General features: G+C 49.6%; 1 protein-coding gene and 1 non-coding gene across 2 annotated transcripts in view; one reads left to right on the top strand and one right to left on the bottom strand.

Annotated features, from left to right (window-relative positions):
- Window positions 1-8,445, bottom strand: part of TGM2 (transglutaminase 2) — a 34,476-nt gene extending 26,031 nt beyond the window's left edge. The window contains 2 exon segments of the mRNA NM_177507.2: window positions 4,179-4,358; window positions 8,390-8,445. Coding sequence (NP_803473.1) covers window positions 4,179-4,358; window positions 8,390-8,399 — 190 coding nt within the window. The 5' untranslated portion in view covers window positions 8,400-8,445.
- Window positions 8,446-22,818: 14,373 nt separating this feature from the next.
- Window positions 22,819-22,925, top strand: LOC112449428 (U6 spliceosomal RNA). The gene has a single exon (XR_003037997.1). It is a non-coding gene; the product is annotated as a U6 spliceosomal RNA (small nuclear RNA).
- The last annotated feature ends 439 nt before the right edge of the window (window positions 22,926-23,364 follow it).

Raw genomic sequence — 23,364 nt, forward strand, 5'->3', positions numbered from 1 at the left:
TGAGTCATAGGGAGGGCGAGCGGGGCCGGTCCCCCCTTCTGGACTTGGGTGGTGGAGAGAAGAAACAGAACTTTCTCTGCCTGGTTGGGCGGCTGCCCGGGAGGGTTTCTGTTTACTCTTCCATCTCCCTCCCTGCCACTCTGCCGTCCACCGCTGACAGTACGGGGCCTGCCCAGTAAGGGGCTACCTGCCAGCCCCGCCCACACCCGGGCCCAAATATAACTATGAACTAACAGGCATGATGTCGGCCTCTGGGGCCTTGAGTGCCAGGAGCCAGCTGTCCTTTAAACACTCCCTGTCTTCCAGAGTTAGCATTTAGGGGAGGAATTGGGCAGCACTGGGGCCCAAGAGCCAGCCTGAGTCTGGTTTCCCCCAATGAGACCTGGAGTGCTGTGTGACCTCGGCTAAGTCATGAGACCTCTCTGATCTGCAATTTTCTCATCAAAGACAAAAACAGGCTTAGACTATATTCCTGGAAAGGTTTGATTCCAGGTCTGATTCTGTGACCTTGGACAAGCTATTTCGTTTCTTTGTGCCCCAGTTTCCTCATCTGTAAAATGGGGTCAATTGCAGCACCTCCTCCTAAGGTCATCGTGAGACTTAAAGAAGCTGAGGCTTGTAAAGCACATTACAAGGTGCCTGGCACGCAGTAAGCACTCATAAGTAATAGTTAATTATTTACTACTGTCACTACCACCTTCTAAATGCCGTTTAGAGGAATTGGTGAGAGTTCATAGAAAGCATTTAAAGCAGTGACTGCTGCTGCTGCTGCTGCTAAGTCGCTTCAGTCGTGTCCGACTCTGTGCAACCCCATAGACAGAAGCCCACCAGGCTCCCCCGTCCCTGGGATTCTCCAGGCAAGAACACTGGAGTGGGTTGCCATTTCCTTCTCCAATGCATGAAAGTGAAAAGTGAAAGTGAAGTCGCTCAGTCGTGTCCGACTCTTAGCGACCCCACGGACTACAGCCTACCAGGCTCCTCCATCCATGGGATTTTCCAGGCAAGAGTACTGGAGTGGGGTGCCCAGCATATACTAATTTTGCAGTAAACATGAGCTATCCTCAATGTCATCCAACAAGACCATTACAAATCAGAGTTCTCATACCAAATAACAGATTTTGAGACTGCAGTGGAATGTAGTAATTGCCTAGCTCAATTGCATCACTTCACAGATATGGAAACCAGGGCTGAGAGTGATAAGGTTTGGGTGACCATACATTCTAGTTTTCCCAGGATAGTCCCATTTTATGCCTGTTGTTTAGGTGGTAAGTCTTTTGTAACCCCATGGACTATAGCCTGCCAGGCTCCTCTGTCCATGGGTTTTCCCAGGCAAGAATACTGGAGTGGGTGCCATTTGCTTCTCCAGGGGATCTGCCTGACCCAGGGATTGAACCCACATCTCCTGCATTGCAGGCAGACTCTTTATCACTGAGTCACCAGGGAAACCCTTTCATGCCAGTGGTCCCAGCATAATTCTTTTATTCATAATCTTTTCATTCTCAGAAGAGACTCTGTTGGGATGATCAATGTTCTGGTTTCCACAGTAATAGGCTGGGCTGGGTCCCATAGTCACTGTCACCACTGACACACCGCCCTTGGGGACCAGCCAAGAAACACTTGCTCTCTGTCCTGTGGCAGCCTTGTAAACACACACACACACACACACACACACACACACCCCTTTCTTCTGAGGGGTCTTGGGGGATGGGATGAGGATGGGCTGTCCCCCAACCCCACCACTGTTCAGGTAAACTGGCTTAGAAAATTCCTTGGCTGCGGTTCCATGCGGTACTCTCTGTGGAGCCAGAGGCTCCACAGAGATCACACTGGGCATAAATGACCCTGGAGACCTGAGGGGTCCTGGCCTCTATCCTAACCACAGCAGTGAGGGGCTGGGTGGGGTGGATGAGGGGAGGCTTCCAGAGTCAAGCCTGCTATTAGCCTCATAAGGGTTCTTTTCACTGTTCCAGGCTGACCTCACTGTTACCCCTCCACCCTCAAACCCTGGCCTCCCTTGTGGGGGAAGTAGAGCTTTAGTCCATAACAAGGATGGTGCTTGTCTGCTGTGGTCTGTACCCCACAACAGGCCTGTCCGGCCTTGAAGTGTCAGGGTGAGACGCTCAGCATCTGGGCATGGGTGGCATCAGGCCACACACTCCATTCACTGGGTGACCTTCACCAGCTCTCTCCCCTCTCTGGGCCTCAGTTTCCCTGAAGAGGTAGGAGAAGCGGATCACAGGCTAGAATGTTCTAACACCAAAGCAGGGTGCCTGGGCCAGGCTTGGCCAGAGGCTGACTCAAGCTAGGCCTTGAGGTGGGAAGCCTGGCTTCCTGGCATTGTCCCTCAGCTTCTTCAGCCCACGGGAGGGTCCTGGTAGCTCAGACAGGGAAGTCAAGAGCACCCAGAAATACATTGCCTTCTATGGCTGCCCTGGGGGCTGCGGAAGTTAGCAGGGCAGGTTGGTGATGGCTTGAGATAGGTTGGCAGAGACCAGAGAACAGAGATTAGTTGCTGGGGTAAGAAGGCTGCCTGCCTGCCTCCCGTTGCGGTCCCAACCCTGAACTAGGGGCCTCATTATCTAGCACCAGGCTGCCTAGACAAATGGAAAAGAAGGAAGAAGAAATAAGACACCTTGAGAGTGAAAGAAGGGGAAAAAAGGTGGGAAATTCCCATACCAGCAATTCAACAACCATCTATTTCACAGAATAATAAAACCAAGGCCAGCAGGCCCTTGTGGTGAGCAAGTAGATGTCTCTGCTCTTAGATCACAGCAACAAAAAGCCTCAACTCTGGGGTCAGGGTTTGAATCCTGCTGTGTGATCTGGGCAAGTAAATGGACCTTTCTGAGCCTCAGTGTTCCCATCTGTAAAATGGGGGCTAGTTATGCATTCAGAACAGAAGGATTCTGGATAAGTATACTTACACCACAGATGTGATTCTCTCCAGCCCAAGCCTGACTCTTCTCAGGGCACCACCCCCAGCCCTTAAGTTCCATAGATTCAGGCTTCCACTTTACAGAAGGGGAAACTGAGACTGGAAAAATCGAAAACTTGCCACAGGGCCCTCAGGTCTATAGCATGAACCCCAAGGCTGCTGGGTGTGGGTGTGTGCGGGGGGGATGCCCTGGTTAGTAGGTGTGTCCCTGCCAGAAGGGAAAGGGGAGGGAGGAAAGGGATGGAGGGGATATCCGTAGTGGGTCTGCAGGCACTGTGATAAGCTTTATCAAACGGCCGCCCAGGTAATACAAGCCTCAGCCTGCTTGCTCTCTGGCCTCAGAGACCTCAGAAAGAGCTAGAGCTGGCCTTTCCCACCCCTGGGCCAGAGTCCCAGCCAGGTGGCCCCTCGCTGACCTCAAGGGAGTGGTTCCCACCAGAAGCCAAACCCAGTGGCGTTTAAGGTCACTTTCTGGGTATGGCAAACAAAGATGACTGGGCATTGGGTATCTGGGGATGGGCTGCTGGGGCCTCAATGTCCCTTCACCCATCACTAGAGTCCCTGGAGCAAGATCAGCAACTGCTGTGAACATCTGCAGGGCACTCCCTCATGTTAGGCTTTTTACCTTAGGAGTGCTTTAGCTCAGAGAGGCTAAGTAATTTGCCCAAGTCACACAGTGGGCAGGCAGTCTGGTCCACACCAGAATCCAAGTCTGTGAGTCTGAGGCAGCCTCCTGATGCTTAGAGAAAGAACTACGGAAACACAAAACTGCCCGCTCAGAAAGCTAGAGAAAGCTGGGTTCTCTCCACCACCCAGACTCCCTTTGGGTCTGATCCCAGAGGCCTGGTTAGGTTGTGTGGGTTTGGAGAAGAAGCTGTTGATAATTAGAAAATTGTCTGGATGTGGGAAAAGGCAGGCAGGATCTTGATGGACCTGTGTGCTAGCAAACACCGCCCCCGACCCCCGCATACCCAACCCTGGTGATAACAGGTCGTCAGGAAGCCAGGCACCCAGAATCACAGACTTGTCTATAAAGCTGAGTGGTGTGGGATGACATCTCTCCACTCTCTGGACCTCAGTTCTCTCATCTGTAAAACGGGGCAGTGACTGCTGGGGATTTCTCAGGGGAATTCCTGAGAATTTCTCAGGAATTTCTTCCCAGGAGGAGGAATGGCGTCACCTTTCCCATGGTCTGCAGGGGACAATGAAATCAGAACGGGAAGGGGTGGAGGGTAGTACTCACCAGTCACAGCACAAAAGGTGAGGCTGTCCACGCTGGCCTCATAGTTCCGGCCCTCAAAGTGCAGAGTCAGCCAGAAGGGCTGGCCCCGCCGCACTACCAGCCTTTCCCTGCACAGGTCAGCTGTGTGGTGGTCACGGCCATTGGCCTCCAGCTCCAGGTCACATCTCTCCAGGACCAGCTCTGTGAAGACAGTGAGGGGCTTGAGCCAAGGTTCCATCTCACAGCCAGCTGTGTGCCCCAGGCTCCCTGGACATGTGGTGTTCAGGGCCCTCCCAACCCTCAACTGCCCTGTCGTGCAGAAGTTAACCAGGTCTAAATGTCCCCAGTTCTTTTTTTTTTTTTTTGGCCATGCCACACTGCTTGCGGGATCTTAGTTCCCTGACCTGGGATTGAACCCAGGCCTGCTGCAGTGGAAGCTCAGCGTTCTAACTGAACCACCAGGGAAATCCTCCCCAACCCTTAATCACAGGTTGTGGACACTGGGGCAGGTGGGGAAGGCTCTGCCACCTCCTAGCGGTGGCCCTCCGGCGACTCAGCTCTTCTGGGCCTCACTTACCCACCTGAGTCCACAGTGAGAGACAGTAGGATCCAGGTTGGCTGTGAGCCATTAAGCCCAGTGCCTTGCACATAATAAAGCACCTTCTAGACATGGGCTAGTCTATTGTGACTGGAGGGTTCTTTTGGTAAAAAGTGGGGTGATATTTGGTATTGGTTAGTTACACGGGCTTTGCCTTTTAGGTTTAATTTTCAATTTCCAGGAAATACAGAGGACTGAGGAAGTCATTAAATTTAGGACCAGGACACGCATGGGTGCTCAGTTGCTTCAGTCATGTCCAACTCTTTGCAATCTTATGGACTATAGCCTGCCAGGCTCCTCCGTCCATGCAACTTGCCAGGTAAGAATACTAGAGTGGGTTGCCATGCCCTCCTCCAGGGGATCTTACTGCCCCAGGGATCGAACCTACATCTCCTACACTGCAGGTGGATTGTTTATCCACTAAACCACCTGGGAAGTCCCAGGACCTGCACTCAATCAACAAAATTCATACTCTGGGAAACTACAAGCAAAGTATTTGGTTCCTTTAACCAATAAATTGCAAAACAGAAAGAAATCAAGAAAAAAGACAAGAAAAAAAAGTTGAAGGGGGTAGACTAAAAGAAACCTAAGGCACATTATAACCCACTGTGCTGTATGAGCCTTACTTGGATTTTGATTTTAAAAACTATTTATCACATACAATTGGCAATTTGAACACTGATAGAAAATGGTGATATTAAGGAATTTTTTATTCATGTCTAACAAGGAGTCCTTATTCATTGGAGAGAAATATTGAAATATTTACAGATGTGATGTATGGGAAGTGAAGTGAAAGTGAAAGTCGCTCAGTCATGTCCGACTCTTTTCGACCCCATGGACTGTAGTCCATGGAATTCTCCAGGACAGAATACTGGAGTGCATAGCCTCTCCCTTCTGCAGGGGATCTTCCCAACCCAGGGATCGAACCCAGGTCTCCCACAGTGCAGGTGGATTCTTTATCAGCTGAGTTACAAGGGAAGCCCGATGTATGGGATTTGCTTTCAAATAATGGAGAAGGCAGTGATGAAGGGGCAGGAAGCAGCAGTAGCTATAAGTTGGTGGTGGCTGAGACTGGGTGATGAGAACACAGGCATTTATTACACTATTCTCTCTACTTTTATATGTGCACAATATTCTCTACAATAAAATTTCTTTTTTAATGACAGGAGTTTGAGAGTATTCAGGACCTAGGTTTCAGTTTGGATGTACTGCTGTGTGATCCTTAGCAGGTGTCTCTCCCTCTCTGTGCCTCCTTTTCTGAAGATTCAAGGGCTTAGCCCAGAGCAAAAGTTTGATATGTGAAAGTTCTGTTTATAATTTCTGAAGGAGCTGAAGGCCAAAGTAGGGACAGTGAGGGGCTAAGGAAAGCAGAAGTCTCATAACCTTGGCAAGCTCAATCTGACATAATCAAGGTCAAGATTAGGGGGACAGTAGGGTCGGAAGAATGGGCAAGGCAGGACTCCCAGAGCTATGGGGCCCTTGAGAGTAAGTTCTCCCAGTGAGGCCCCGAGGCAGGGACTGGCGAAGTCACCTAGCAAGTGGGTCCTCCCATGGGGTCATCCACGCAGTTCTCCTTCCTCCCGCCACTGAACATCCTCTAAACGATGCGCAAATTGCCCAGTGACTGCCAAGGACTTTGACGTGGGTTATCTTCACTTAAACCACAACTGCCCAGTTCAGTTCAGTTGCTCAGTCCTGTCCCACTCTTTGCGACTCCATGGACTGCAGCATGCTAGGCTTCCCTGTCCATCACCAACTCCCAGAGTTTACTCAAACTCATGTCCATCGCATCAGTGATGCCATCCAACCATCTCATCCTCTGTCGTCCCCTTCTCCTCCCGCCTTCAATCTTTCCCAGCATCAGGGTCTTTTCCAATGAGTGGGTTCTTTGCATCAGACACAGCTACTATCACTATCTTCACTTTGTAGGGACATTATGCGGCCCCAGGTCTCATGGCAAGCGCAAGACCAAGCCTGGGGATTTGAATCCAGAATCCAAGGCTGTAGAGTCTGGAGCCCAGCCTGGTAACCACCTCACTCACAGCTCAGGATCTGCTGTCCACCCCCCACCCACATCCTGCGTTGTTTCACACCTGGGAGGAGACCTGGGAGGAAGGTGAGGCCCCTGGGATCACAGCAGGAGAGGCCTCCACTAGCCACAAGGAAGAACTTCCTGCTGGCTTCCTGGGGTGAAGAAGGAAAACTGCAATTCCAGAGAGCTGACGCGGCAAAGAGGCTTCGGGTGTTGCGTCCAGCAGCATTAGTCCACGCACGTCCCCCATCGTAGGCATCTCGCCTCTGAAATTTGTTGTCCCCATGGGAGACCTTAGAGAGATGGTCAGACCCTGGTGTGGGGCAAATGGGCTGCTGTCTCATGCGAATTGTGTGAAGGATTCCCAGAAGTTATGCCCAGCTCTAGAGGTGCAGAAACACCAGGGTCTAGGATTTCTGTACCAAGAAAGGACCTGAGGTCTTCCAGGCCACTGGGACCCCTGTAGGAAGTGGCCACTCTGGCAATGGGGCAGGGGGCTCATCATAACTGGCCACTCCAGGTCCCCCGGCCCTACTGAGCCCCACTCTTGGGAACAGGGATGAGAAACTGCATTGGACACAAGCGGCCACCTAGCTGGCTTTCGGTCACATGTGTTGGGGAGCTGGGTCCCAGAGAGGGACAAAGGTGGCCGGAGAACGCACAGCCGGTCAGGCACGTCCATGGTTCCTCCCACTCATTCCCGCTCCATCTGCCCCATGTGCCCCTCCAATGTCCCCTCTGCCCCCCTCCTTTCTGGGGGCTGCGGTGGTGCCAAGGCCACCTCCAAATGGACTTGACCCAAGAGTCAGCCAGGGTGCTGAGCACAGCTGCATTAGTGCAGGCTCGCCCCCCATCATAGAAATCTTGCCTCTGAAATGGTAGCCCTGCCCAAGTGTGTGTGTGTGGGTGGAGGGGGACAGGTAGGAAGTGAATTGAGCCCCTTCTCCACTCCTCTCCTCACAGATGTACCAGTGGCTGGAGTTACTGTCCATGTTTTACAGGATGGGAAACCGAGACTCAACCAGTGGCCAAGGACAGGGGATGCAGCACTTTGAGGCAGCCTGCAAGAGCAAGCCTGTTCTCAGGCCTCTCCTCCACTGGATGCTAGGAGCTCCTCTCCATCCGCTGAGACCAAGGAGACAGCCAGGATTGGCCTACACACCATGAGGGACTAACCAAAACTCAGTCCCTGAGGCCAGGGACCGCATTCTCTGCACAGCTTCGTGCCCAGCACGAAGCAGGGAGCCAGGCCCCACTGACTGACTGAGGACAAGTGACAGAGGTCGGTGAACAAGGTACCTTACGGTTTAGAACACGCCTTCGTGGTCCACTGCCTCATCTGATCCAGGGAGGCAGGGGTTAATGGATATGCCCTGGGGATGGGGAAACTGAGGTCCCAAGCAGAGCCAGAACTGGGGGCCGGGCACCTCTCATCCAGCCCAGCCCTCCTGTTTGTGCTCCAAATCGGGGGCTTAGGGATTGAGTCCAGCCGGGTCCTGACCCCCACTGCACCGGTGGGACCACCGAGACTAGGGAGAGATGGCTGGCCCCTGGACCCCGGGGACCCTGGGCGGTGGCGGCACCCCTGACTCTGATACTCACCCTCGGCCATGGTCAGGTGGTGGCTGTGCTCCTCGGACTGGTGGCAGGACACTGCAAGTGCAGACCACTGGCGGCGGGCAATGCAGGGGCTGAACGCGAAGTGAACTTATAGCCCGCTTAGGGGCGGGCTGGGGGCGGGGCCGCGCGGGAAGGCGGGGCCCGGCGAGGCCGGCTTTGCCCGGTCTGGGCCCACGTGCTTTCCACCAGCCGGCAGGGGCGCCTTGGGAGGCAGGAGCCCAGGGAGGAAGGGAGAGGGCTGGGCAAGGGCGCCCTCTGGGGAAGCAGACACGAGCGCAGGGCTGGGACAACAGCCACAGGCAACACAAGCCAGGACACTCAGACAGACTTGGATACACAAAGTCAGATCTTGGGTGACAGAGACACCTGGATACAGAAACACACACACACATACAGACACACTGTTGCATCAAGACACACAGGCATACCTGGATACACAGACATGGACCCACAGTTAGGTCAGACCCGGGATGAAGAAGACACACACATCCTCAGATACAGACTCATGGAGACCTAAGGATGTGGACACACAGACAGACAGACAGATACAGCAGATGAACCTGGACACACACAGCTGGTGACATGGACGTAAAATCAGTGACATGCCTGTACGTAGACACAGCCGGACACACTTGGACAGGTACCCACTGAGAACCACAAAGAAATAAGCAGGTGTCCGGAGGCACTCAGCTCCCAGACACACACAGACAACACACTGTCAGAGGTGGACACAAAATCAGATTGGGGCACCTAGAGACACACAAAGGTGCAGATCCTGGGAGCGGGACACGGCCTCATGTACAGACATGCAGACACACCCGCAAAGACAGACATACCACACTGTCTCTGTAGCAAAACCCAGACATCCCTCTAGCTGTTCCTCTGTCCCAACCATCTAATCTAATCACTCATCTATCCACTCATCTGTCCATCGATCCATCCATCATCCACTTACCCCTCCCCCTCTCACTTCCACTGATGATGCTCCTTGCAGACCCACCCTGTGCCACAAGGAGACAAAGCCAGTCTCCCAGGGACTCAACCTCTGCCTTCTCACCCCTAGCATCTGGGGGCAGGAGGCATCACCCAGTCTTCTCCCTCTGATCCTCCAGCCTTCTGTGCTTCTTATCCACCATGAGTCCTGAGCAGGAAGGGTCTCTGGGGAGACAGGGGCCTGTGAGCCTCCCCCAACCCTTCTTCCTGAATGGAACTTCCTGAAAGTTCCATATCTATTGATGGATTGGGGCTTACAAAATTGGCCCCAGTTTCCGTTCCTGTGTGACACAGTGCAGGGAATAAACCTGTGTTGTTTCAGTAGATGTTTGTCCCTGAGTCAAATGGACCCTGCCTGGGATCTTAGTGAACAAAACACAACGATTTGGGGCCCTGCTGACCCATAAAATAGTCCCACAGGTGAACCTTGTAATTGCCCCAGAAATGCTGGACTGGAAGAAACACAAGCTGGAATCAAGATTTTCGGCAGAAATATCAATAACCTCAGATATGCAGATGACACCACCCTTATGGCAGAAAGTGAAGAGGAACTAAAAAGCCTCTTGATGAAAGTGAAAGTGGAGAGTGAAAAAAGTTGGCTTAAAGCTCAACATTCAGAAAACGAAGATCATGGCATCCGGTTCCATCACTTCATGGGAAATGGATGGGGAAACAGTGTCAGACTTTATTTTTTGGGGCTCCAAAATCACTGCAGATGGTGACTGCAGCCATGAAATTAAAAGACGTTTACTCCTTGGAAGGAAAGTTATGTCCAACCTAGATAGCATATTCAAAAGCAGAGACATTACTTTGCCAACCAAGGTCCATCTAGTCAAGGCTATGGTTTTTCCTGTGGTCATGTATGGATGTGAGAGTTGGACTGTGAAGAAGGCCGAGCGCTGAAGAATTGATGCTTTTGAACTGTGGTGTTGGAGAAGACTCTTGAGAGTCCCTTGGACTACAAGGAGATCCAACCAGTCCATTCTGAAGGAGATCAGCCCTGGGATTTCTTTGGAAGGAATGATGCTAAAGCTGAAACTCCAGTACTTTGGCCACCTCATGCAAAGAGTTCTCATTGGAAAAGACTCTGATGCTGGGAGGGATTGGGGGCAGGAGGAGAAGGGGACGACAGAGGATGAGATGGCTGGATGGCATCACTGACTCGATGGACGTGAGTCTGAGTGAACTCCGGGAGTTGGTGATGGACAGGGAGGCCTGGCGTGCTGCGATTCATGGGGTTGCAGAGTCGGACACGACTGAGCAACTGAACTGAACTGAACTGATAGGTTGTTGTAGAAAGTGTCCCCTGCAGCTGACAAGAGCTCCGAGGAGGAAAAGGGGCAAGTGACTATCAGTCAAGAAGCCAGGGTCTGAGATCCCACTATGGAGCCACGGGCAGGCGTTTTAGGTCTCCAGGTATTTTAGGTTTCCTCCTTTGCAAAATGGGGGCGAGAATTCCTCCCTCTCAGGCCTGGCATAAGATTCAACCAAAATGACTAAGGTTGGGCAACTAGTACCTGGTGAGCACTAGATAAATGGAATGTCTGAGTTTTGGAGCAAAAATGCCATGTGTCCCAGAAACCTGGCCCTGAGGGACAGGGACCCCAAAGAGAGACAGGAGGCCTGGGGACAGTCAGGCTCTGCAGAAGGAAGGCTGTAGGTTAAATGTTTCTATAACAGCCAGCCTTGCCCCAAAGAAATGGATGAATTTTGCCTTTGTTCATTCTTTTCCATTTGAAAATGACATGTTCTTCTCCACGTGGTACTCATCTTTCTTTATTGTCCCTACCTAGGAGCTCCCTGGAGGGAAGGAATGGACTGGAATCTTATTAGAATGCCCATCAGGTTGTTCCTGGGGCCTGGCTTGGGGCTTGGCACAGGCCCATATCTGTTCCTGACCCAGACAGGCACCTCCTCTTCCTTCCTCTGCCCGATTCTGTAGAACTGTGACCACCTACGTGATGCAGGGCCTTGAGCAATCCCAGAACTGACTTCCAAGAAGTGGTAAATAAAGACTAGAACCCAGGCTGGGCCCAAAAACCTGAATTCCAGGCTTATTGACCAGGGGGCCTTTGCCTCACTCTGGGACCCCATTTTCGCATCTGTTCAGGAGGCCTGGGAAATGTTGCCTTGTCTTATCTCATTGGGCAAGTCAAAAATTCAAAAGCATTTTACTGAGGGGGAAACTGAGGTCCAGGGGGCATAGTTATGGGCTCAAGGTCCAAGACAGAGCAGGAAGGGGTCTTTCATCATCCCTTGCAGGGGAAGTGCAGGGCAGGGCACAGTTGAGGTCATCTTGACTGTATGATCCTGGGTAAATTACTAGAAATTATCTCTAAGCCTCAATTTCCTCATCTCTGAAATGGGTATAATAAGAGTCACCATTCTTGGGAATTAAAGATAGCATCTGTGCAACGGGGGGGCACATAGTAAGTGCTCAATATCACCTAAAAATTTTTTATGATGATGTCATCAAGAGTCAGGACTCCAGGACTTCCCTGCTTGGTCCAGTGGTTAAGAATCCGCCTGCCAGTGCAGGGGACAGGGGTTTTATCTTCCCTGATCTGGGACGATCCCACATGTTGAGGAACAACTAAGCCTGGGCACTGCAACTACTGAGCCCACACACAGAGTCCATGCTCTGCAACGAGAGAAGCCATAGCCTCTGCTCCCCTTAACTAGAGAAAGCCCGTGCGCAACGAGGACCCAGTGCAGCCAAAAAGAAAATAGAGAGGATCCCCCTTTCCCCACAAAAGGAGATTCTGACGTGTGTAGGTGAAGCAGGTTGCAAACAACGTAGACTATTTGGTGAGGGTTACTTAGAAGAACTCCCAGTTCCCAGGGTCACTGACTGAGGCCTAAACTCCCCTTTCGAGGGATCAGTCCTTCATTCCGTAAGGATTTCCAGGTCTCGAGGTGGAGACAAAGGTGAATTTTTAGAACTTCAAAATAATCCATTACCAGCCAGATGTCTCATTTAAAACTCACAATATGATTTTTGTCCTTTATTAAATGAGAAAACGGGGGCTCAGAAAGATGAAGTGACTTGCTTGAGATCACAGTCAGTAAGTGGGGACGTGAAACCTGGGCTTGGTTCAAAAGCCTCTACTGGCTTTTCCAGGGTTCAGAGGTCAGTCCTATCCCACCCCTCCACCCTCCATTCCCACCCACCTAGGAGTGGGGCCTCAGGGGCCTGGGTCATGTTTAGTCTTAAAGCTCTTGGCAAGTGAGACCTCTAAGGGCTGTGGTCCGTGACTGTGACCCATGGTGTCTGGTGTATTGTAGACGTTCAATAAATGTCTATGGCATAGGGTAGCAATGGGGATGGGTGGTGTGAGGATGAATCAGAGTAAAAGGAAGAAGGAAAGAAGGGAAGAAATTAAGGTTCAGAGAGGTTGGGGAAATTGCCTGTCAGGCTCCCAAGCCCTGGCTGAACTCAGCTCTTCCCTAAGGACCAGGGACCCCTAGACCAGAGATCCTCTTGGCTGGCTGAGTTGGGAGTGGAGGGAGGGCTGGGGAGTAGTGGGTGGGACCACCATAGGACATAGTCTCAGCTTTTCTACCAGCTGGTGACTAATGATGGATGAGCAGCGTCTAGCTTAAAGCCCAGAGCAGGCAGGGCCAGACTCCCCTGAGCTGGGAGGGGCTGAGGTAGGGACATCAGGACAGGGGCCTTGGGGAAAATGTGAAGGGGGCAGGCATGACCTTTTCAGCCCTTTGAGAGGGAGTGGGTGGGTGGCCTCTCTAAGGCAGAACCTGGGTGTCCCAGGCCATGGGGAGCAGAGAGCAGGACACCTGACTGGGGAGGGCCCTCCCAGTATGTCCATTTTGCGGATGGAAAAGCTGACCTGGCCATGGTCCTCAGCTCCACCCTTACAATGTGTCCCCCACTCCCCACGGTCCCTGGCCCCCAGCATAGGGTCTTGGCCCCAACTCTGCCTCTTAAGCTCTGGAGACCATGGACCCTTTAGTTCATTTCTCTGAAACTGCAATTTCTGTGAAAGCAGGAATTACCACCAAGACCTCAGGGGGCTGATGGGAGGATGGGAGGAGGTGTGGAGCCAAGGGGAGCCTTCTGAGAAGTGATCTGAGCTTGTCCCACTCCTGCTAAAAAGTCGAGGCCCTGTAGGTCTGGCCCTTCTTAGCCTCCAGTTGCGTCTCCCACATTTGCACCCTCCAGCCCCACCAGAACCCCTCCAAATGCATCCTGAAGTTATCTACCTCCAGGCCTGGACGCAAGTTGTGCCATCTGAGATGCCATCCCTCTTCACCTATCAGCTTCACCAGGCTTTCCATGCTCCCAAGCAGGCTTTCCTTCCTTCATGCCCAGCACCCACAGGGCACAGCTAGTATATGCCTTGTATAAGGATTCATGTGTGTGTGTCTGTCTCCCACCACCCACCAGACTCCTGGTGGCTGCTCAATAGATGTTTGTTGAATGAACAAGTGACCTGCTTCAGAGAGAGACAGAGAGAAGGGGGAGCAGTGGGGCGCTGGGGCAGGCTCCAATGGTTAGCTTAGAGCCTTGGTTGGCAGGACCTGTGGTGCTGGTTGCCTGGGGCAAGGACATGATTCTGAGGCATCTTTCAGTTCTTGTTGCCTCCACCAGAGACAAGAGGTCTGGGCCCAACTTACTCTCCAATCATATCTCCTACGATCCTAGGAGCAGAGAGACCCACTGCTGAGCCTCAGAGAGTGCAGATAACTTTCTGAAGATCACACAGCAAGTTAGGGCAGAGTCAAGGTAGGGCCTCCAAACCCTATAGAACAATAAGTCTTGACCTGTACCTCTCCTTTCAATTTTGGAAAGGCAGAAAGTTGCTTTTATTTAACTTGGCAATTGGACATCAGTTGAAACCGAGAATGGGGTGAAACTTGAGACTTGCGTGATGGAATCAGGGTGAGTTGGTGTGGCAGGGGCTGACACAGGGTCCAAGAGTGCCATGCTCCAGCCCTCTCTCCCTCCTTTATTGGCTGTGCAACCTCAAGTCTTAATCTCCTATAAAATGGGACAACCCCTCCCCTCCCCCGCCGCAGCCCGCTGGACTCCGAGGAGAAGGCCCAAAGTAGTGACAGCCCCTCCCAAGGAGAGTAAGCCGATCCTATTATTGTCACCATTGTGTGGTTGCAGTTCTTAACTCTCCAGACACCCCAGGGAATGGAGGGTTTTAGGATTTTTGGAGAGTCGAGCCCTGTTCATTTCAGGCAGCAAGACTTGCCTTACCCATGGGAAAATCCATCTCAGACCCTTACTCACAACCAGTGATCACTTAGTTGACATACAGTCCTAACAAAGATGTAACACCCTTACTGTACAACAGCCCCTAAAGGTTAGACACTGAGACATTAGGACTGGGGAGAAGAAACACTAGAGGTGGGAAGTGCTGAGAGAGAGGGAGACGTCAGAAAAGCTGCACAAGTAGACAAGAGAGCTCTGACGTTGGTAAGGTCTGGGGGCATTTGGAACTGGGTTAATAGTCCAGCCTCATGGGGCCATCATCATTGGTCATGACAGTGACCCAGAGGCAGGCAGCCTATGAGTAAAAGGGACTTTATGATCTGCCCATGGAGCCCTTGAGACACTTTTCACTCCCTCCCTGCTTCTTTTCACAGCACTGACGTTCAGCTAGAAGGACACAGATGTATGTGGGAGCTCCACAGACCTGGGTTCACAGCCAGCTCTGCCAGTTATTGGGTTGGCAACAACAACAAAAAAAAAAATCGTTCAGGTTTTCTATAAGATGTTATAGGAAAACTCAAAGAAATTTTTGGGCAAACCAATACTTTCCCCTGTGATCTTGGCTAAGTCATAGCACTTCCAAGCCCTAGTTTCCTCATCTGTAAAAATGGGTATGATAATAATCATGCTTACTTCTTCTCAGGCTTTCTGTGAGGACTAACACCATGTCTGGTAGAGAATAAACACTCAGAAATGGGTGACTGATTATCTGACAATTAAGAAAATGAAGTAGTGATGTGTCTACAACATGGGTGAACTTCCAAACCATCACACTCAGGGAAAAGAAGTCAATCACAGATGTCTACATAGAGTATGATTCCACTTACAGGAGATGGACAGGACAGACAAGTCCATAGAAAGGGAAAGTGGGAGCGTAGTTGTCAGGGACTGAAGGGAGGAGTGGGGAATGGAAGAGTGGATAATAATGGGTACAGGGTTTCTTTGGGGGGGAGTGAAGGAAATGTTCTAGAATTAGATTGTGGTGATGGTTGCACAAATATGTGACTATACTAAAAACCAGTGAATTGAACATTATAAATGGAAGAATTTTCTGGGGAGTAAATTATGTCCCAACAACATGGCTTTTTAATATGGCAGTAGAGTGACTTCCCTGGTGGTCTAGTGGCTAAGACTCCACATTCCCAACGCGGGGGGCCCCGGGTTTGATCCCTGGTTGGGGAACTAGATCTCACATGCTGCAATTATGATCCAGTGCAGCCAAATAAATAAAAATGGCAGTGGATTTAAAAAAAACATAAAGTAAGGATAAAACTCTGGAAGCCTTTGCAAATATTGTCCCATTTTCGAATTAAACCTAACAGAAATACTTGCACTTGTGCCCAAAGGGCCTGTACAGGGAGGGTCGTTATAGCATTATTCGTTATGGTGAAACCAGCCACAACCTAAGTGCCCAGCAAAAAGGGATGGATAAACAAGCCATGCTTAGGAAGGTCCATCTAGTCAAGGCTATGGTTTTTCCTGTGGTCATGTATGGATATGAGAGTTGGACTGTGAAGAAAGCTGAGCGCCGAAGAATTGATGCTTTTGAACTATGGTGTTGGAGAATACTCTTGAGAGTCCCTTGGAGTGCAAGGAGATCCAACCAGTCCATTCTAAAGGAGATCGGCCCTGGGATTTCTTTGGAAGGAATGATGCTAAAGCTGAAACTCCAGTACTTTGGCCACCTCATGCGAAGAGTTGACTCATTGGAAAAGACTCTGATGCTGGGAGGGATTGGGGGCAGGAGGAGAAGGGGACGACAGAGGATGAGATGGCTGGATGGCATCACTGACTCGATGGACATGAGTCTGAGTGAACTCTGGGAGTTGGTGATGGACAGGGAGGCCTGGCGTGCTGCGATTCATGGGGTCGCAAAGAGTCGGACACGACTGAGTGACTGAACTGAACTGAGGAATATTATACAACAATTAAAAACCAGAAGAGGTAGTCCTCTGTGTATGGACATGAAAGTAATTCCAAGTCACATCGTTGAGCAAAGAAAGCAAATTGCAGGACATTAACTAGGATGTGATTCCATAAGACTATTCATTTCCTATGAAAATAATAAGTAAACATATGTAAAATATGTAAACAGAAGTACACAGAAGAAGGTTTGGAAAATTTCTCTCCAAATTGCTGACGGTGATGGGAGGAGTATTAGGACCATAATTAGGGGGCGGTAGCGGTAATTAAAGGCTTCCCAGGTGGCTCAGTGGCAAAGAATCTGCCTGCAGTGCAGGAGATGAGGGTTTGATCCCTGAGTCAGGAAGATCTCCTGGATAAGGAAATGGCAATCCACTCTGGTATTCTCGCCTGGAAAATCCCATGTGCAGAAAGAAGAGCCTGGTGAATCTAATTGATTCACAAAAGAATCAAATACGACTTAGTGACTAAACACCAAGTGGTGATTAAAGGTAATTTCAGTATCCCCTGGAAGGTGATAAAATTTTTAAGTGGAGAAGTATTTTTATGTATCACTTTGGTAATTAAAGCTTAACTTTTCAAGAGGAAAAGAATAACCTGTTTACATTTAGAATTGAGTTTTTATAAAAATGGAAATACTGCAAAAGAAATTCTAATAGGTAGAAAGAAATACAGACTGAGGGGGAAAAAAGAAAAGAAATTTGCCTAAAAAATAATCCACTATCAGTCCATTAAAAAACAACAACAACTTTTGTCAATATTGGCACAATCTTACAAAACCAAACCCATGACCACAGCACATGAGTAAAGACGAAATACGCAAACGTTCCCACATCTGAAATTTGGAATTTTGAAAAGGGTACACTGAGTTTCTGTTTACTTCCCAATCCTGTTTATGTCTTTAAATGTTTCTGGAGCACATAATCCCAGTGAAATCTAAGAAAGTGCTTGAAAAATCCTTTCCTGTGTTAAAAGGAGGGTCAGAGAGGTAAAGTGACTTGCCCAAGGCCACCTAGCTCAGAAGGGGCAGAGCAAGTGCTCCAGAGTGCATACTTGGAATCCATATGGCTGGAACTTCATGCCAGGGGAGTTCAGCCTTGGTGTGGGAGCCTGGCTAAGCCACCATGGCCATTTGTGGCTGCAGAGGCCTGGGAGATGAACCACTGCATTCTGTAGCATTACCCTGCTTCTCCCCTACTTAGACTGAGTCATTGGTTGTGTCTGTCTGACACACCCGATTTGGTCAAACACACTTTCTTTCATGGAAATAAATGACTCTCTAGGGCAGAGGCTGAGCTTGTCCGGCTTTATTGAACACTTGTGTGGCTTTAACAAACCACTTGTTTCTCCCGCCTGCTTGATGAGCCACTCAAGTGGTTGTCTGAACCCAGTGCTTGTAGGTCTGAAGCAGCCCTCAGCTTGACCCAGTCAGTCTGAAACCCAACTTTCATATCTGAGGGTAGTCTGCCAGCACCATGTCCCATCGTCACAGAAGATGGAAGCTTTGGCCACGTTCCTACAAAGACAGAGCTCAGTGTCTAGGATAATAAACCCCTAGGCTATAGGCCTCTGCAGTTGGAGCCCTCTTGGTAGATACAGCTTGTTTGCTTCTGGGAAAACTGCCCTTTTCTGTGGGCTTGATGGGGCTGTCAATCAAATGGCCCGGCCCAACTCTAGTTAAGTGCAGGCCTGGGACCCAAACTCAGCCAATCAGAAGCTCTTCTGGGACTTGGCATCTTCCAACTCTGATACAAGTTCTAAATGATGGTAAAATTCGCTGGTTCGTTCCTAAAACTACTTCACGTTTTGTCTTTTCTGAAGCTCGGCTTTTTAGCTTTTGTTTGACTTTTAAAAGTCAGATTTATTGAGTTGCAATTTATACGTGCATTCCATTTCGCCTTTTTGCGTACACAGTTCAATGAGCTGACAATCATGTACTGTCCTGTTACTACATCACAATTGTGACTTAGAGCGTCTCCAACAGCCTCCAAATTTCCCTCCTGCCCTTTTCCTGGCAATTCTCTCCCCACTTCCTCTGTGCCTGGCAGCCGCTAACTGATTACTGTTCCTATTTTTTGTCTTTTCTGGATGTCATGTAAGTGAAATCAGACAATAGATACCCTTTTGAGTCTGGTTTCTCTCATTTAACACAGTGCATTTGAGATTCATCCAATTGTTGCAAGTGCCCGCAGTTCCTCCCTTTGTGTTGCTGAGTAGTAAGTATTCCATTGAATGAACACATCACAGTTTATTTCTGCGTTAACCAGTTGAAGGACATTTGAGTTGCTCTGGGTGATTATGGATAGAGCTGCTATAAATACAGAGCTACAGTTCTTTGTGTGGACATATATTTTCACTTCTTTTGTGTAAATACCTGTAAGCCATCCCCATGTCCTTCCAATTGATTTTTTTTTCTTGTAAACTGTTAAGCTCCCCTGAGTCTGTGTCTATTCATATAACCAAAGACTGAAACGGACATTTATCTTATTAAATTCTCCAAACGACTCTAAGGGATTTAGGGATTATTGTCCTCATTTTACTGGGGAAATCGAGGCTCAGAGAGCCTAAATAACCTGCGTTGAACCACAGAGCAAGGATTTGAATCCAAATCAAAGTCCTAAAGGGAGTCATAGCTGCCTTTCTAAATCCCTGGTCACCTTGGTGGGAGAACAGCTTCATAATGAGGGTTCTAACTCATATTGATTGGCTGACAGTCGGTAGAATAAATGCTTCACCCCTTTACTCCGACCTCAGTTTGTCCACTGGAGAAATGACAAGATTGGACCAACAATGAATTTCTGATGCTCCAGATTCACTGGTTTCAACACGCTATGACTATTAATAAGATAGAGCTGTCTGATAAACCATTCCTGGGAAATGGAGCTGGTGGGGGAGGGGAGCCCAGCACACCCCCCCACACACATCACCCCCCACAGATGGCTTCCTGAGCTTGCACCCTGCCTGGCTGACCCCCAGCAGAGCAATTTGCACTCTCTGCTTTCCTGGCCTGAGAAAAAAAATACCCCTGTCACATTGGATTAACATCACCCCTCTCGCTGAGAATCTTCTCCTGGGTGCAGCCCCCTCTCTTTGTCAATATTTTCAGAATGTTCAGGTTTCTAAACAAGACCTGACAGGTTGACGGTTTTTTTTTTTTTTTTAAGAATAAAATGAATCACCTTGAACACGGTCTGGAGGCTCAAATTAGATTAACCCTGTCCTTTCCCAAGTGGCAGTTGGGCTTTTGGCCTTGCTGGGGGATGGAGAGGTAAGAAGAGGGAAGAGGCTGATGCCTCAACCCGCCTTCTTCTCAGATCCTCATCCTCCCTGGGTGGTACCCAGGCCTCTCCGGAAACCCAGAGGCAGAGAGATGGAGGCCTTCCAGGTACAACAGCCACATGCTGTTAGCTGGGAGCATGCCTGGTGAGCTAAAGGGGTGGCAGGGAGGCCAGCGTAGTGGGAGCGGAGTGAGCAGGAAGGGAACGAAAGTGGTGGATGGAAAGCACAGGCCCGCACACAGGTCATGCATGTAACTTCATGTTACATGTAACTTCACCTCAATTTTCTCACCCAAATAATGAGAGACTGAGAGTTCCAGTCTCCCAGACTTGAGAATAAATGCACTATTGCATGGGACAGCATAGGGCACAGTGGGAGCCATACAAGCCTTGGCTGTTTTAATGACTCGTTATTTTTAGGGGCTTCAAGTGCCATCTGTTCCCATAGGTCAGCTCTGGGGTGTGGGTGAGAGGGGGATGCTAGCATCTTGTGCATCCACTGCGTGCTGGCCCTGTAGGGAGGAGCCTTCTGCATGTACTTGCTCTTCATTGGTTTGTTTGCAGCCCCATCTGGCCCTACAAAGACCCTAAGTTGTCCTTCTCTTCCATAATTCTCTGTCTGCATGATGAATGGCTCCATCCCCCAATTGCCAGATGAGAAGAGTGAGGTTGTGAGAGGGCAACAAGGTTCACTGAGCACCCACGGTCACTGGGTGGACATTCCAGAGCTGGGGTGGACCCTGGGGCTGGTGGGTGGCTTCACACTTGGTCTGCCCCTTCCCTGTGGATCCCAGCTCCATCTTCTGACGCATCCCTCCAGCTGAACACAGTGGACCACCTCCACGTGGCGCCCCTTCTCAGCTGCCATCCAGCAGGCCTAGAAAAGGTGCATCGTTCTAGACCAGCAGCTCAGACCCACTGGGACTGCATTGCTGGAGTTTGGGCAGAGAATCTGTTGTGGTGCCCTGAGGAGGCAGAGGTCAGCAGGACTTTGACCTTCATCAGCCCTCCCTCCCAGGTTCACAGGGAGCAGCAAACACCAGCTCAGCCACCTCCCATTAAAGCCACCTTTTATTAAAGCCTTTCAGAGCCACACAGCTCCCCTCCGCCTTTTACTGGGGAGGGCGAAACTGATGCATTTGCCCAGGACCAGGTCTGCCCAGCTCTAAAACCCATGCTTTTTGCAAAATACCTTTCCCCTGTCGAAGGGCCAGTTCTCATGTGGGGAGCTCAAAGAAGAGGCTGGTGTCAGAGTCCAGGTGGGAGAGGATGGAAGCCCAGGCTAGGGAGGAGGTGGGGGGGCCCTGTTTGCACCTCCGTGCCTTTGTCTTCTATTCTTTGTGCTTGTCCTTCCCATCTTACTTCCAGGGCCGCATGTGCTGATGATGGCTGCTACTGATACGTCAGCATATGTGTGGCCATCATTCGCTCAGTGCTCACTCTGTTTGTGGACCTGTGCTTTCCATCCCCCACCCTGTTCCCTTCCTGCTCACTTGGCTCTCACCATGCTGGCCTCCCCACCACCCCTTTAGCTCACCAGGCATGCTCCCAGCTAAGAGTTTTTGCACTGGCTATTCCCTCTGCCTGACATGCTCTTCCCTGGTGTGGAGACCTGGGCACAATGTGGGTGCCTGAGAAGGCTTTGCTACATCTGAATGGTGGGCTTGTAGGAAACTCAATGAAGGAAGGGGTAAAGATTTGGCCCCTACACATTGGTTGCTGCAAAAACTTGGAGATTACTTAACTCTCTTCTGTCTCAATTTCCTCCTTAGTTCTTAAGAGATGGACAACGTCACTGGGGACGCTGATTCTTCACAGCTTGTGGGGAGAGAGAGGTCATGTCCTGAGAAACAAACCAGTTTAGCCTTTTCATTATATAATTAGGGATCCTGAGGTCAAGAGAGGGTTCATGTTGTTTTGAGACCCATAAAGCATTCGAGATAAAGCTGTGGTTGTTTTTTTTTTAAAGAGATTACCTATTGGATAATTTATTTATTGAATATTTATCGAGTACCTACTATGTGGTGAATCATGAATAAGACACAGTTCCTGCCATTAAAGAATTCTCAAGTGAGTGGGAGAAATAGGCTACAAGACACTCACTATGTAAATATTACTTCCCATATACTGTGTTCAGGATTGCGGTGGAGGAAAGCTTGGGGCCTGACGGAACCCAGCTGGGAGAGAGACTCTCCCCATGTGGTAGATCAGGGCAGGCTTCATGAAAGAGGTAACACAATCTGGGTTTTGCAGTATGAGTAGGAGGTTGTCGGCAAATACCATGAAGAAGAGCATTTGCTGCAAAAGGAACCTATCGGTGCATATAGGGGCAAAGTCATAGGGGTGAGAAAAACTGTGGAGAATTCATGGGAATGGAATGTCAAATAGTGTGAGTGGAGTTTAGGGATGTTTGGAGGGAATGTTAAGGCTGGAAAACATGGTGGGCCCCAGACCACAGCCAGCCTTCAATTCCAGGCTCAGCTTAGCCCATAGGGAGTCATGGGAAAGCTTTTAAACAGTGGAGTGGTGTGATTAGGGCTGAGTTGGGGAAAGATAATGATCTAATCATTAACCATGGAATTTTAGAGCTTAAACTAAGTGATTGTCATGATCTCTGGACCTTATTTTAAAGATTAACAAATTGAGGTCAAAATGTGTTGCCCACAGTTGGCCAGGAGAAGCATTTTCTCCCACCTTGTCTCTGTAGGTGAGCTGATTCTGAGACTGGGACATTGGGTGTGCTTGCATGGCCTGTGAGGTAAGCTGTTCCCAATAGGATGAAGTCCCATCCTTCTGTGACATCTCTCTCTCCATTTCTCTTCTTTGGTCCTGCCCTTCATAGTCTCCAAAGACAATGGTGCATATGGGAGCCCCCTTCTTACAAGTTCCTTCTCAGATGTGTGACCCTAACCATGTCCCTTCCCCTTGGGAGCTTCAGTTTTTTCATCTGGTTAATGGGTATGATAAATGAAGAGATGGTGCTCACTTCAGCAGCACATATATTAAAATTAAAATGATATAGAGGAGATTATCATGGCTCCTGAGCAAGGATGCAGCACAAATTTGTGAAGCGTTCCATATTTTTAGATGTAGGAAACAAATTTATGGTTACCAATGGAGAATGGTGGGGTGGGGGGCGGGTAATAAACTGGGAGACTGGAATTGGCATACATACATGATTATATATAAAATAGATAACTAATAGGAACCTACTGTATGGCACAGGGAACCTACTCAGTACTCTCTAATGACCTGTATGGGAAAAGAATCTTAAAAAGAGAGGATTTATGTATTTCTATAGCTGATTGGAGAAGGCAATGGCACCCCACTCCAGTACTCTTGCCTGGAAAATTCCATGAACGGAGGAGCCTTTGCTATACAGCAGAAACTAACATAACATTGTAAATCAACTATACTCCAACAAAAATTAATCTAAAAAAATAAATGAAGTGATGGCTGGTGCTGACTATCAAACATTCTGGGACGTCCTCCAGCCCTCACTTCCTAAGGAGGAAGGAGGCCAG

Source organism: Bos taurus, chromosome 13, assembly GCF_002263795.3.
Source record: "Bos taurus isolate L1 Dominette 01449 registration number 42190680 breed Hereford chromosome 13, ARS-UCD2.0, whole genome shotgun sequence".
Taxonomy (NCBI): Eukaryota; Metazoa; Chordata; class Mammalia; order Artiodactyla; family Bovidae; genus Bos; species Bos taurus.